General features: G+C 44.3%; 2 protein-coding genes across 3 annotated transcripts; both read left to right on the forward strand.

The window, feature by feature from the left end:
* Positions 1–4,844: 4,844 nt before the first annotated feature.
* Positions 4,845–13,853, forward strand: LOC123188444 (protein RRP6-like 3). 2 transcript variants are annotated; one of them, XM_044600567.1, is made up of 12 exons: positions 4,845–5,271; positions 6,084–6,334; positions 6,407–6,505; positions 7,266–7,349; positions 8,040–8,126; positions 9,655–9,775; positions 10,550–10,728; positions 10,813–10,851; positions 11,512–12,020; positions 12,109–12,607; positions 12,783–13,441; positions 13,571–13,853. In XM_044600567.1, exons 1-12 carry the CDS (start codon positions 4,965–4,967, stop codon positions 13,650–13,652), a joined length of 2,916 nt encoding a protein of 971 aa, XP_044456502.1. In that variant the 5' UTR covers positions 4,845–4,964; the 3' UTR covers positions 13,653–13,853. The 2 variants fall into 2 exon arrangements, with proteins under 2 accessions (XP_044456502.1, XP_044456503.1); XM_044600568.1 differs by having other exon boundaries at positions 4,858–5,271; positions 13,587–13,853.
* A 191-nt stretch (positions 13,854–14,044) lies between these two features.
* LOC100359391 (ATP synthase subunit) lies at positions 14,045–15,468 on the forward strand. Its single transcript, XM_044600569.1, has one exon. The coding sequence runs from the start codon at positions 14,185–14,187 to the stop codon at positions 15,259–15,261; it is 1,077 nt and encodes a 358-aa protein (XP_044456504.1). The 5' UTR covers positions 14,045–14,184; the 3' UTR covers positions 15,262–15,468.
* Positions 15,469–16,275: the final 807 nt, after the last annotated feature.

Genomic DNA, 16,275 nt, shown 5'->3' on the forward strand with positions numbered 1-16,275 from the left:
ATACGACGAGTAAACAAATTACTGTTGGGCAATTGATAGAACTTCAAATAATCATGACGATATCCAGGCAATGATCATTATATAGGCATCACGTCCAAGATTAGCAGACTGAATCCTGCCTGCATCTACTACTATTACTCCACACATCGACCGCTATCCAGCATACATCTAGTGTATTAAGTTCATGGCGAAACAGAGTAATGCAATAAGAACAATGACATGATGTAGACAAGATCTACTCATATAGGAATAGACCCCATCTTGTTATCCTTAATAACAACGATACATACGTGTCGTTTCCCTTCTGTCAGTAGGATCAACCACCGCAAGATCGAACCCATCACAAAGCACCTCTTCCCATGGCAAGAAAACTCGATCTAGTCGGCCTAACTAAACCAAAGATTCGAAGAAGAAATACAAGGCTATAAGTAATCGTGCATATAAGAGATCAAAAGACTCAAATAACTTTCATGGATAAAAACATAGATCTGATCATAAACTCAAAGTTCATCGGATCCCAACAAACACACCGCAAAACGAGTTACATCAAATAGATCTCCAAGAGACCATTGTATTGAGAATCAAAATAGAGAAAGAGGAAGCCATCTAGCTACTAACTACAGACCCATAGGTCTACAATGAACTACTCACGCATCATCGGAGAGGCACCAATGAGGATGATGAACCCCTCCGTGATGGTGTCTAGATTGGATCTGTGGTTTCTAGAACTTGCGGCGGCTGGAATTAATTTTCATCGACTCCCCTAGGGTTTCTGGAATATTGGGGTATTTATAGAGAAAAAAGGTGGTGCAGGAGGCCACCGAGGTGGGCACAACCCACCAGGGCGTGCTTGGCCCCCCAGGTGCGCCCAGGTGGGTTGTGCCCTCCTCGGCGCACCCCTCTAGTACTTCTTTGGCCCATCATGTGTCTTCTGGCCCAGAAAAATTCTCCAAAAAGTTTCGCTGCGTTTGGACTCAATTTGGTATTGATTTTTTGTGAAGTAAAAAACAAGCAAAAAAACAACAACTGGCACTGGGCACTATGTCAATAGGTTAGTCCCAAAAAATGATATAAAGTTGCCATAAAATGATTGTAAAACATCCAAGAATGATAATATAACATCATGAAACAATCAAAAGTTATAGATACATTGGAGACATATCATGGTACATTATTTTTATAATCAATGGATATATATATATATACAAGAGGATAATTATTTTTGAGAAACTTTCATGAAAAATTCTACATTGTTTCCATGAGCATGAACACAAGTGTTGAAGGTCGACCCTCACTTCTACAATGCATAACCTTCCAATCACTTCTCTTTTTAAAAAGTTTTTAGGAATAAGAGGCAAGTAATTTTTTTGTATTTTCATTCTTTTAATTTTTTTTATTTCACCCACAACTAAAGAAAACTAAAACAAAGGGAAAACAAAATCTACTTAGTGAAGAAAGCAAACAAGCACACACGAGAATATCAACCCTACCCTATTGCTCCCCGGCAATGATGCCAGAAAAGAGCTTGATAATCCCCAAGTGCAAGGAATCATAGTAGCAATTTCAAAGATGGAAGTGACAAGTATGGAGTGTTGAACCCACAAGGAGCTAAAGGTAAGATCAATATTCTCTCAAGTCTTATCTGCCACTCATACGACTCTACGTACACCGAACGTTTGCTTCCATCTAGAAACTTAAAATAAAACTACATTGTGGGTATGAAAAGGATAACTTTGCATGATATCGGAGAACTAAAATATAAAAATAGGTGTTGTTAACATAAAGTTAGAATATATTACTATATATTATAAATAACGAGTGTGGAATAATGATGGGTCAGTGTGCGGAATTGTCCTAGGCAATTGTTAATAAAATCGGTAGTCATTATTGCAATTTTATATGAGGGAGAGGCATAAGCTAACATACTTTCTCTACTTGGATCATATACACTTATGATTGGAACTCTAGCAAGCATCCGCAACTACTAAAGATCATTAAGGTAAAACCCAACCATAGCATTAAAGTATCAAGTTCTCTTTATCCCATACGCAACAACCCCCTTACTCGGACTTAAGCTCATGTCACTCTAGCAACCCACTATAAGCGAATCATGAACATATTGCAATACCCTACAGCGGGAATCCTTCACGTGTGCACGATACCGAAGGCACCATAGGACATCACCAAAAAACATACAACTCAAACCAATCTAGATCATCAATCAACCCAAAAGACAAAAGAAATCTACTCAAAACATCATAGGATGGCAACATATCATTGGATCATAATATGTGGCATAAAGCACCATGTTCGAGTAGAGGATTACAACGGGGTGCGGGAGAGTGGCCCGTTGAAAAGAGATGAGGAAGGTGATGAAGATGGTGATGTTGATGAAGACGATCACCGCGACGATGGTTCCCCCGGTGGCAGTCCGGCGCCACCGAGAGAGGGGGGGGGGAGAGAGTCTCTCCCTTGTGCTTCCTCCTCCATGGCACCGTAAACGTTTCGGGGGTACCGGGTACTTATCGGGTCATCAGAAGGGGTTTCGGGCACCCCCGACAAAAGATATGGGGCTTATGCGCCAAGAGGGGAAACACACCAGCCATAAGGGGCTGGTGCGCCCCCCATATGGGCCAACCTAAGGAGGAGAAGGAAAGGGGGGAAGGGAAAGAAAAGTGTGGATTGGGATTCCCTCTTCCTTCCCTCCCCCCTCTTTCCTTCCCCCTTGGGGAAACATGGCAGGGGGGCGCAGGGCAGGGCAGGGCCCTAGGGGGCCGGCGGCCAGCCCTAGGGCGCGCCGTGGCCTCCCCCTTCCCCTTCCACCTATATATATGTGGGAAGGGGCTCCTAGCACACCCCAGATCAATTGTTCGCCGTGTGCAGCACCCCCTCCACCGTTTACACCCCCGGTCATATTTTCGTAGTGCTTAGGCGAAGCCCTGCGGAGATCACGTCACCATCACCATCACCACGCCGTCGTGTTGACGGATCTCATCTAATACCCCGACGTCTTTCTGGATCAAGAAGGCGAGGGACGTCAACGAGCCGAACGTGTGTAGAACGCGGATGTGCCCTGCGTTCGGTACTTGATCGGTTGAAGCATGAAGAAGTTCGACTACATCAACCACGTTGTTAAACGCTTCCGCTTACGGTCTACGAGAGTACGTAGACACACTCTCCCCCTTGTTGCTATGCATCTCCATGGATAGATCATTGCGTGTGCGTAGAATTTTTTTTGTTTTCCATGCAACGATTCCCATCACCAAGTACCGGATGGATCCAGGAAGTGTTAGCCATAGGTACATTATTATTGCATGTGTATTTCACTAATGGGTAGCAAGGGTTGGCCACAGTTGTTCCTTTCACAAAATCTGCATTAGGATCCATCTTGAGTGAAGTAAGTGAATCAAGATAACTTGATAAAAATTTGACCGAAACACCAATAGGTGGTGCCGGCTTGCCATGCACTAACTCATTTCTGATATGCTATAATATCCAGAAAAGCATCAGTACGCGAACTCGCATGGACACATCTACATCACAAACAAGCTGGAGTAACCAATCATCATAGCGCATAGTTGTGGTAACATCAGGAAGCGCCCAAACCTCAGACATAGCTCGCCGCAGTCGACACACATTATCACAAGCATACAAGACATGAAAAATGTCTTCATCCTCTATCCTACAGACTGGGCAAGTACACCGGATCTCCAAAGTCCTCCGCTTTTTTATTTTCCATGTTGCCAAAGAATTCGCCGCAGCACGCCAAGCAAAAGAGAGAACTTTAAGCAGGGCGGGGCACGACCAAATTAGGTTCCAGACCTCACTGTGTCCGTCACGGGCGCTGCTTGTGGAAGCTAAAGAAGGAGCATAGAGCTCCCCCGCTAGCCAGTAAGCACTCCGAATTGTGAATTAGCCATTCTTCTCCTATTCCCCAACAATGAAATCTTCCCCGAAACGCGAAGATGGCCGTATACGACAAATAGTTTGGACATCCACAGACAAAAATAACTGATTTAAACGAGTCAAGTCCCAATTACCATTATGATCAAGTAGTTTTGACACCCATTTATATTGATATCTTCCCCTCTAAGAAAACAAAGAACCTGTCACACCACACATGGTTTGATTACGTTTACTCATTCTTTTAGTGGTTTAAACTAAAACTACAAATTTCAAGCAAATGAAAAAGTAACAAAATAAATATTATGGATGTAGTGCGATGTATATGAGTCAACAAAACATTATAAAACACATTCACTTTTAGCACTCTGGATTTCTAGAGTTTGCTCTTACTCTATTGTTAAGGGCATCTCCAACTCTAGTGTTAAGTAACAAAATAAATATTATAGATCCAGTGCGATATACATGAGGTGTCCAGATGTTTTTTGCCATCTAATGTGGTGTTGTATATGTCCGTTGACATGTCCGGTGTTCGAATTCTCGCAAACCTAAAGTAAATTTGAGAAGTTTTACGGGAGTCCGGGCATCCGCTTGGTCAATGAAAATCACCATGTATCTCATCTTACTACTGTCTCTTGCCGTCAATGTTCGGCGAAAAGCCGCTGAAGGATGGCGGAAGCCACACATGAGCCGCTTGGGATGGCAAAAACCACAATGGCGGTGTAAACAAATAGAGGCGAACAATTTTTTTGTGAGTTATTAATAAAAAACAGACATTTAAGACGGTCTGGTTCGGCAACACTCCAGCTCCCAACTCCGTGAAGCTGAAATGATGGAGCGGAGCGGGGCATAGTTCATTTTTGAGGAGCAGCTATTATGTTGCTCCTCGTTTCCAGCATCGAGCGGAGCGGAGGGAGTGACCCGTTTCCGAACGGGGCCATAGTGTTGGATGGCCGCTCTTGTATCCGGTCCGCGGTTTTTTAGTGTGTAGCGTGTCTCTACCGCAAACGGTCCAAGATCCCAAACTTAGCAAAGGTCCGTCCGTCACTACCGCGAGCGAGATGCACACCGTCAACCTCAAGTCGCGCGCCGCCTTGGCGGCGGCCGCCGCGTGCTTCGCGTTCCTCGCGGCGGCGGCGCTGCTCCACCGCAGGCGTCGCCGAGGTATATCGCCCACCTCGCCTCGCCGCGTCGAGGAGCGGCGCTCCCGCCGCGCGCGCCGTGCCTGCGAAGAGGAGGAGAAGCCGCAGGGCCGGTTCAAGCGCGTGCTCGCGGATAACTCCTACTCCCCCTTCAAGCACCTCCGACGTCAGGGTGCCGACCAGGCTGTTGACGGCCACCCCGACGAGGCCAAGCCGCAACCGCAAGGTGCGCCGCTCCTTTTGGCCTCGTCATTGCGCTCATTTGCACGGGATTTTTATTTTTGATTTGAGGAGCTGGCGTGTAGGGTTGCGTGGTTGTGAAGCTCCACCATACTACATTGCGATGGCTGACTGACAAGGTTAAGACTCGGCTGTAGTAGTATATGTTCCGTGGGGCATTTCATCGAACACCTCGTACCAAGGTCGTACCGAGTTTGACCATTGCTGCTGGATTTGGACATTGTTCTTCTGCCACACTTGCATTAGGGAATTACCGCGCTGCTAGTCACGGCTTGCGCAAGTGCAAACTACTGTACAGTTGTCGGGTTAGGTGGTCAATACGCTTCGTATTGGAACCAGGTGCAGCTGCTGCGTTGCCACCATGTGTAAAATGCAGCACAATGCTGGTCCGCTGCATGCTTCTATTTACCCATGACTAGACACTAGTATACTTAGCTAATGAAGGTAGTGACCTTCTGCTGTACCAGCACTAGAAATTGTATTTTGCCCTGTATATATAAGATCGTACACATGTACTTGCCCTGTATATTTAAGATCGTACACTTATACATCCTTACAAGTCATATAAATATCTGAAACAACTGATTGCTCTCATTTTCAAAAAAATCCTCACTAGGCAATTTACTAAATCTTTTTGTGCTTATGTATCCCAGGAGCCTAAGCTGTCACATCGAGATAGTGCAACTGCCAAGCTGATTGTACAATCTTTTTAATTATCTTTAAATGTTCACCATAAGCAAATTAAATTGTACCTTTGATCATAACCCGAAAGGAATGTGCCTTTTGCCATCATTACAGAATCATCAGAAAAGATGCACCCATTTGAGGATGAAATTACGTCCTTACTGGACAACCCAACCAGATATTCAACTTTTTGTAACTTCACACCAAGCAGCCAATGCCCAGAACTGAGAAACTCATACAATTGGGTCAATACAAAAGCTCAATTGGAGCATCTGGCTGGATTGTTGGGCGAGGAAAAAGCTTTCGGTGTTGATACAGAGCAACATAGCTTTCGGTCATTCCTAGGATATACTGCACTTGTGCAGGTAACTGCTAACAGATGCATTATTGATGCTTTTCAGCTTATTAAGTTCATTAAGGTTGTATTTTTTTGGTAGATATCTACCCAGAAGGAAGACTATTTGATAGACACAATTGCGCTACATGATGTGATGGGTATTCTACAACCAGTTTTTGCCAGTCCGTTCATCTGTAAGGTAGTCCATCTTTTACATCTGATGTCATCAGGCATCCATTTCTTTCGTTTCCAGCACTATGATTAGCTACTTAAAAGCACTACTTAAATTTTATGCATTTCAGTAATAAACTGGGCCTTGGAACGTCTAGAATAGTACACGTCGGTGATTAGGCACCGCGGTGCCTATGGCGTGTGCTTTTAGCACAGTGCATTTAGGACAGGTATTACAGGGATAGCCTGTACATCCTAACAAAAACAGGTTATTTCATCCTGCATCCCAGGCAAGTATATATAGAGGTACACGTGGGGAGATAAGCAACAAACAATACTCACACAACCACATGTGAGGACTTTTTGAAAAATTGGTTTTTGAGCTGGGAGCACATGATTCCAAGCTCTATTTGGCTCTACCACCCAGAAACTCTGAATCATAGCTTCTTAGATATGCTAGCATCTTATTCGTGTGAACACAACGATGTAATACAAGATGCCCATTAGATGACATATCTGAAGGACAATGAGTTGTACTGTTTCAGAGACTTGCCAGTTTCTGTCAACACTAATAAAACATGGATGTGCACACATGTGATCCTGATTCTTGCATGCCCACCTTCTCATAATAACTCTCCCATGGCTTCCTTGATTCTATGTATTTCCCCTCTTCAATATATTTTGGACTTCCTTGAAATATTGATGTATGCTTGCCTCAACAGAATATCCACAATGCTTTTGTTTCTAAAAGGTCACAATCATTTATGTTCTGCTTTCTTTTGCTTTAGATCTTCCACGGAGCTGACAATGACATTCTTTGGCTTCAGAGAGATTTCCATATTTATGTTGTGAATATGTTTGATACTGCCAAAGTAAGTTCCTCTATATCTGGGAAGATTCATTATAATTCTGCAGAGACTTATGCAAGCAATCTGTGAACAAGTATATCTGGTAGTTGTCCCACATTTTTTTTCTTAAGCAGCCAGTTATGTGGTGTGTCATTCACTACTTAGAGGTGGCATGAAACACAGTTTTCATTTAAGTGACTGCAGTTTTATACACTGAAATTTCTTACACAAATGCTTTATTATTTTGATCATTTCTTGGGTGCCCTTTCTCTTAATTTTGAATAGAAGGTTTCAATTTCTTTGTGGGGAAAAAGATGGGCCACTGAGCATCATCATCTTATATTGTGTTCGGTACTTCTGTCTTAGTTTCAGATATATGCTGTCTGAGTATTGCTACAGTCAGTTGCTTCTCTTCCAATTGTGTTGGTTTATGTTTTCAGTTTCAATCACAAAATTCATATGAACTGATCAACTGGAATACAAAAACTTTATATTTGTGCATTGCAGCTCAGAACCAGGAGTAGTTTATAATACCAATTTCCTTTGAATTAGTCCGTGCCCATAAATATTTTGGTTCTTGAACGTCTTTGTTACTTGGTACCTTTGCCCCTGCTGTTCATAAGGCTGTTCATATGCCTTTGCGCTCTCACTTTTTTGTTATTATCCTACGCGTCTGAGCTTTGCTCAATTGCTTGTTGAAATCAACATTTTCAGGCATGTGAGGTCCTATCAAAGCCACAGAAATCCTTAGCATATTTGCTAGAATTGTATTGTGGAGTGACCACCGACAAGACATTGCAGGCAAGTAATCTTCCAAGTTTGGCTTAAACAGCGAGCTTGCTAAAGCCTGTCAAGTGTTCAGTGACAGTTAGTGTATGTACTGATTCTTTAGTAGCTGGTTAGATCCCATGTGCCTCCTCAACTTGTACATGACAGCCTGTTTGGTTCGGGGGAAGTTGGAGTAGGGAATGGGAATTGAGAGGGTGGGAGACTAAAAATCACTTGTATGGTTGGAGGGTATGGGAATTGAGAAAGAAAAGGGATGGGAGTTGAGGGGGTGAACTCCCGCTAATCTCTTCCCAGGGGAGGGCTGGTAATTCAGCCAGGGAATGGGAATTAGCAAACAAAAAACAGTTTGTTTGTTGCGCAAAACAAGGGCTGGTTCAATTTTGTACGTAAACAAACGTGTCCTCAGCATCTTCTATTAGTTTGACTCGCGAACTAAACAGAGAATTTTTTTTTCTATTAAATTCCCACAAGCAATTCCCAACAGTAGCCAAACGTGGGACTGGGACTAACAGTCCACTTCCCAAGCCTAATCACCCAACAAACTCCCTCTTAAAAACTCCCATTCCCTTTCCTTTAAACTACCAAACAGGCTGTGAATACTTTTCGGTATTTGAGAAAATAAATGAACTATTGATGGTGCTATATACATATTGAACCAAACCACAAACCTTGGTATTTCCTTCTAAGGTTTCTAAATGATGTAGAAGACAACGTCTATAGAAGTTGCAACTAAGGTTTTCAGAAAAATATTTACCAATTCTTGTAAACTGTTACTTTGGTTTATTTACCGGGGAAGGGGAGCCTTGGCGCAGCGGTAAAGCTGTTGCTGGGTTCGAACCCTGGAAACAGCCTCTTGCAGAAATGCAGGGAAAGGCTGCGCACAAAAGACCCAAAGCGGTCATACCCTTCCCCGGACCCTGCGCAAGCGGGAGCTATGTGCACCAGGCTGCCCTTTTTATTACTTTGGTTTATTATAAGTGCCCAACCGGAAGGTATATGTTTCACTTCAGTTTAATTTCATAAGCCCTAGAAAATATTAATTGCGTATTGAATCCTGCTTGATATGTTATTATTCATGATGCTAGAACCCAGTACAGCAGTAGGTTTCCCCCAATAATGTTCTATCAACTGTCTACGTGTATAATTATTCATGATACCTAGTCAGCTCTGACATGATCTCCCGATCACTGGCCTTGACACCCTTCACAACCTGGCCCTGAAATGGATGTGACATCCTTAGTTCTTTTTATTCTTTACTTGCATCGATGAATTTATGCTCAGTTTAGCTGTCTTTTCGTTACAGCTAATATTTTCCGAAGTCTAGTAATTTATTTGCTTATGCATTCAATTTGGTGTTGAATACCTTAGATGCAAAAGAAAATGATACACAAGTGCCTTCTGCCTACTTGTTCTCATCGACTCTTTACCTGTGCTTGCAAATCTCAGTTTGCTAGGCACACGACACATCAGTTCCAAATTTCAAAATTGCTTCCGTGATTGTCGCTATTTCTTTTCATTTGACCTTATTTTGAGATTTCAGCGTGAAGACTGGAGATTACGCCCGCTGACAGCGGAAATGATTGAGTATGCCCGTTGTGATGCTCACTATCTGTTGAACATTTCAAATTGTTTGGCATCAGAGCTCCATGCAAAATCCTGTGGTGTGTTCTAACTTCTAAGTGCTATGTCCTTATTTCCATTGCAAGAGTCTTTACTGCCATCTAGTACATTAACAGACATTGTATTATTTTGCTGTTTAGCACACTCAAAGTCAACAATGAATGCTGAATACAGCTGATTTTGATATCCCTGAACTATTGAAGTAATTAGAGCTGATTTCCATCAGTAGTTTTTGTGTTCTTCACCCTTCAGCCTTTTCTTATTGTCAATAAATGGAGCTTACTTGATGTAGCTGTGGAATTTGAATCCTTCATTACCGGAAATCATGTATAGTTTTCATTTTGTGCTCTAAGTCTCCCACCACCTGAGCTGTGGCAGAACTATCTTTTGTGCTTTCTACATATAAAAGATTCCGGAAATAGTATACTCTTAATCTACAAACAAAAAGTATATTAATATATTAAGAATGGGAAATAGTCTAATACGACCGACTGATTTCATGCAGAAATCAGCCGGGTCGTTCACTTGCCATGTGCACGTGGTCCCCACACATTTCGTCTTCCAACTCCTTTTCTTTTCGTTTTCTCCTTATCTTTATCCCTCCTGTCCCGAAGCTTCTTGGCTTCTTCCCCAACCTCTAGACAACAGATGCGAGCGCTGCTTCCTTCCCCCCATGCGCGCATCAAGCTGGCCGCCGCCGACTGCAGCTGAGACGCGCTGCACCAGCCCAGCCGCCCACTGCTGAGAATAGTATATTAATACCCCCCTGCTTCGCATTTAGTTTTTGATTGGTTGTAATATCAATTATGCTTCAGATTCTCCCGATGGTAAAATCAATTTTTTCTTGGAGGCTAGCCGTCGGTCAAACATGGTGTGCATGCAACTATATACAAAGGAAATTGAATGTCGTCCAGGAGCTTCCTCTGCAGCATCTATTCTCTCACGAAATGTACAAACTCATGGACTTGATTCCAAGAAATCTAGTGAAGTGAAGGTGCTTGTTTTCCTTTTTCTATGCATCTGGTCAGCCAGCTCGCCAGTGATTTTGTTAAGTTCTAAACAATTTAATCTTTTGTAGGATCTTGTTCGGAAAATTTGCGCATGGAGGGATTTAATGGTCAGCCAACATAATTTTATTTCCCTTTTTGATTGTTTTTTGCATTTCTGTTGGACTATGCTCTTTTATTTGGTGAACCTTGTTAGTTGCAAGTCTAGGTTGTAGCAGTGTAGCTGTGGTAGGTTAAGGGATGAGGTAGTAACACTGCCTTCGGTTCAATGCTGTCTTGGCAGCAACCTATACTTGGCAACATAAGCAGCTCAGTGTTTGGAGTGAGCCTGATCTCCCTTCTCGTGTAGATTGGTCTCTTGAACAATTCTTATATCTTTTCACACAGAGTGATTAGATATATAAAAAATTTGAAAACATTTTAGGGGTACGGAAAGTGACTAGCTTAGAACAAACCAAATCAAATTGATAAATTTTGAGAGAAGATAACCACACCTGCATTGAAGACTAAGCCGACAAACCTGAGGGGACCTTGTGGCGGCGTGAATAGGTGTGGTCCCACATGACATTGGCTGGATCAGCTTACTCATCCATAGATTATAATTAACAGGTTTCTACACAGCCGCTTGTATTTTCTCAAGTATTTTCTCGAGTTCCTTATCTCCTATTCATGGTATATTATGTTAAAAAATTGCACATCTGCATTATTGTGGTTCTGGGCCTTCTGGTCTGTTCTCCTTTCTAATTCCTTCAAATGTCTTGGGATCTCAGGCTCGCATGCATGATGAAAGCTTGCGGTATATCCTGTCAGACCAGGCTATTGCTGCCCTTGCTGTAAGAGTTCCAAAAGGTCGAACGGAGATGTGTGCTGTCATAGCAGAAACTGAGCCAAGTGCTTCAACTATGCATCCTTCCTTGTCGTCACCATCCCCTGTAGTTGTCGCTCACATTGAAGAACTCTGCTATCTAATTGAGGATACCACTGTCAGCATGGATAACTTATTTACAACTTTGCTTGGGAAGTATAAAGAACCAAGTGGGTTATGTCGACTATCAGTTTATAATTATAACCTTGTATCGCAGCTAAGTTTGAAGCAAACAAATATATTTGCTTTTGCATCAAGTGGAGAAAAGTTGTCGACAACATCACCTAACAAAAAGGCTTCCCGGGAATCATTCATTAAAAAGTTTTCATGCAAGTCCCCAGTTTATCACAATTGCAGGATCTACGCTAGTGATGAAAGACTACTTTGCTACTGTGACCGCAAAAAGTTGGAATGGTTTGTTTCTTAAATGCTATAAGTTGTTATAAGTATGTGACACTAACATCATAGTTATTTTGTCAAACTGATTGATTTTATTTCCCAGGTATATTCAACGGGATTTGGCAAAGTTAGTAGAAGACAATCCTCCGGGAATCATGCTGCTGTTTGAACCTAAGGGTCGTCCCGAGGATGAAGATAATGAATTTTATATTCAGAGCAAGAAAAATATCTGCGTTGGATGTGGAGAAAAGAGCCACTATATCAGATATAGAATAATACCATCTTGCTACAGGATGCACTTTCCGGAGCATCTGAAGAGCCATCGTTCACATGATATTGTACTTCTTTGTGTGGATTGCCATGAAATTGCTCATTCAGCTGCTGAGAAATACAAGAGGCGACTAGCAGAAGAATTGGGAATACCCCTTTTTGTACAAAAAATAGTGAACTCGGGTGATAGAAGTTTAATAACCGATGCATCAGTATCTGAAGATAAATTGAATGAAAAGGGTGTGTCCCCTTTGCTGCTGAGGACTGCTGCAATGGCCCTTCTGCGGCATGGATCCACTATGCCTTCGAAAAGATGTGAAGAGCTAATGCAGGTCCCAACATCCTTCTAGTATTTCTGGCTTCGTCTATATGCATCACTTACAGTTTCCTGACATTGGATTATGAAACATAACTTTTTAAGCTAGTTGCCAGTATTTTTTTCGTGATTAGACATGTATTTGTTCTTAGCGGTAGATCTGTGTTACCGATACATTCATTTCGTTACAGATTGTGAAGTCATACTACGGTGGTAGGGACGTGACTTCCGAAGACCTGGAGATGGCATTACTTGTAGGTATGAGCCCCAATGAGCGAAGGAGACTTGAAAAGAAAAAAGGGTATCCTCATTCTTTTAGAGCTCAGACTGAAAACATTATAAGAAAGAGCAGCAACAAGGCCATCTTAGAAGACATGGGAGATGATTCAAAAAATAGGCATACTTTATCAGAGCAAGTTTCAGAAGATGGGAACGGGAGTAGCGGTCAACAAGATGCTGACGGGACTGGGTGTAATAGCCAGGCAGAAGATTTAACTGTGAGCCAAAGAAGCGCAAGTTTGTCAGTCAGTATGGATGATTCTACTTGTGACCCTAACACGGAGAAGCTTGGGTCAGATGGAATGCAGCGATCAAGCAGCGGAACTCAGGCAAATGGCCATCTCGACGAGGATCCAGTCAGCAGTGATAATTCCAGCCAAGCTATTTCCAAAAATGCTGACAAGAAGATATCACTGCTAGGACACGGGCACCACGGTAAACAAGTGGTCGAGCTTTTGCTGGCCAATGGTGGGGAGGAGGCCGTTCACCAGTTTTGCCAAAGATGGAGGCATGTTTTCGTCGAAGCTGTCCACCCTCGTTATCTACCTTCTGGTTGGAATATAAAGCACAGGTAAAAAAGATCACCTTTTGCTGCTTGATTGGTTAATTGCTTAACACATAAAATTTCTTGTGCTTGCGAATCGTGATGCTCTTTACTTTGAATCTATTTATCATTTGAAATCAAGATATTTATTTACAGAGCATCTTCTGTGCAGTGGAAGAAGGGATTTCGGCGACTTCAGTGTGTACAAACCATCCAACCAAGAGCCTCAGCCTGCTGACTGATTAGGAGGATCAGTACTTTCTTTTTATATAAAGTTGTTTGCATTTTATCAAGCTTATATATGCTTGTATCACCAGATTCTTTTGGTATGTGGCATCTGGCCTTTTTCCAACTCTGGAATTTTACAAGATTTTTGTATGAAAATGAATATCGAATTTTGATTCACTTGGACTAAATATCTAATATGTACTGTAGTATATCCGCAGTGTATCCATTCCTGCCCTCTCCCAAAGAGCAGTTCCCTTTTTTGTTGCTGTAGTTTTAAGAGTTATATTTATTTGGCAAGGCAAAAAAATATGGATTGAGAAATGGAAGCAGGCAAGGGGCAGAGGGTAGGCGGCCAGGGCGCGCCACATGATCCGCGGCAATCTCGCAGTGACTAGCCCTCCACCACTCAGCCCGGCTTGAAAACCCCACCTGCTCACTTCTCCACCCAAACCCAATCCAAAATCTTTCCCTCCCTCCCATCCTTTCTTCCCCTCCGCCTCCGCCTCTGCGGCCGCCAGTGACGCGCCAGGCGCTAGCTAGCCATGTCGTGCTCCCACCTCTCCACCGCGTGGTCCTCCTCCGCGCTTGCCAGCACCTCCACCCGCCGCCGCGCCTCCACCGGCAGCAGCAGCCTGGTGGTGCGGTGCTCCCTCCGGGACCTCCGTAACCGCATCGACTCTGTCCGCAACACGCAGAAGATCACGGAGGCGATGAAGCTGGTGGCCGCCGCCAAGGTCCGTCGCGCGCAGGAGGCCGTGGTCTCCTCTCGCCCCTTCTCGGAGGCTCTGGTGGAGGTGCTCTACAACATGAACCAGGAGATCCAGTCGGAGGACATCGACCTGCCCCTCACCCGCCAGCGCGCCGTCAAGCGCGTCGCGATCGTCGTCCTCACCGGCGAGCGTGGTCTCTGCGGCGCCTTCAACAACAACGTGCTCAAGAAGGCCGAGGCCCGCATGGAGGACCTCAGGCAGCTGGGCGTCGACTACACCGTCATCAGCGTCGGCAAGAAGGGCAACGCCTACTTCCAGCGCCGCGACTACATCCCCACCGAGCGCTTCCTCGAGCTCGCCGGGATCCCCACCGTCAAGGACTCGCAGGCCATTTGCGACCTCATCTATTCCCTCTTTGTCGCCGAGGAGGTCGACAAGGTGGAGCTCGTCTACTCCAAGTTCGTCAACCTCGTCCGCTCCGACCCCATCATCCAGACGCTGCTGCCCATGTCCCCTAAGGGCGAGATCTGCGATGTCAACGGCATCTGTGTCGACGCCACCGAGGACGAGCTCTTCAAGCTCACCACCAAGGAAGGCAAGCTCACCGTGGAGCGCGAGAAGATCAAGATCGAGATGCAGCCCTTCTCCCCCGTCGTCCAGTTCGAGCAGGACCCCGTCCAGATCCTCGACGCTCTCCTCCCGCTCTACCTCAACAGCCAGATCCTGCGTGCCCTCCAGGAGTCGCTCGCTAGCGAGCTCGCCGCCAGGATGAGCGCCATGAGCAGCGCCACAGACAATGCCATCGACCTCCGGAAAAATCTCTCCATGGTCTACAACCGCCGACGCCAGGCCAAGATCACCGGAGAGATCCTTGAGATCGTCGCTGGCGCCGACGCCCTGTCCGGCTGATTCCTCCTCCCCACTTGAGCTGAGCCGCCGCTGTTATATATAACTCTTTGCCTCCTTTTCTCCTCTCTTCTACTTATCTTGCTTGGTCTGTGTCTGTCTGTAATAATTTCTCATAGCACAAAAAAGGATGTCTGTTCTAAGATTCAGTTCGGAGATGCCAAATGTATAATCCAGAGTAATTTATCTATGCAATCCCGCCTCCACCCATATGCAATTTGTTTATGCAACCCAGAGTAATCCCATATGCAGTTTCTTGGTAGAAACCCTAGTGAGATGGTCCTCACTTAGTAGTCATTCAACAAATCAATACTTATAAAAGACACCCAAAGGGCATCTCATAACTGCTATCAAGGAAAACAGTATAATCAAAGAACAACAAAGTTACAAACCGACATGTAAAAACTAGAATTATATCAAAAATCATATTGGCCATCTTGTTCATTCGCTTGCTTGTCAGTCCGTAGGCAGTGTAGCCACTCGCTCTGATCCAAGCGCCTAACTTGTCAGTGGATGGTATGTGATGTAGTGTCATGCACATTTCGGCTAGCAAGCGTAATGTGTGTAGCGTGATGTAGTGTCATGCACATTTCGGCTAGCAAGCGTAATGTGTGTAGCACTGCTTTAGAGGGATATAAGGGTCCAAGTCCAACACAAGAGGGCAAAAGAGGAACTAATTCATCCCAATCCTTGAAGGAGTTGAGGTCTTGGTATCCAAGAGGATCTTCCCTGGAAGGGGTCTCGAATCCACTTGGGGATCTTCTCTCACATAGAGGCCTTGATCTCCATGGGAGAGGTAGGTGGACGAGAAAAACTCAATCTCAAATGAGTTATAACCTTTGCTAACCCTAGCTAGGAGGAGGAGTGGGTCTATATATAGTGTTTCACGAGATAAGAGAGGGGAAGAGGGGATACATGGGCCTCTGGCCCGGTTAGGCACTCACAGATGCTGGACGTCTGGGTTGAAGGCCGGACGTCTGGGGCTTCACGTTGGGCCGGGGCCGGATGTCCGAGCTG

This window comes from Triticum aestivum, chromosome 2A (genome assembly GCF_018294505.1).
Source record: "Triticum aestivum cultivar Chinese Spring chromosome 2A, IWGSC CS RefSeq v2.1, whole genome shotgun sequence".
NCBI classification, from domain to species: Eukaryota; Viridiplantae; Streptophyta; class Magnoliopsida; order Poales; family Poaceae; genus Triticum; species Triticum aestivum.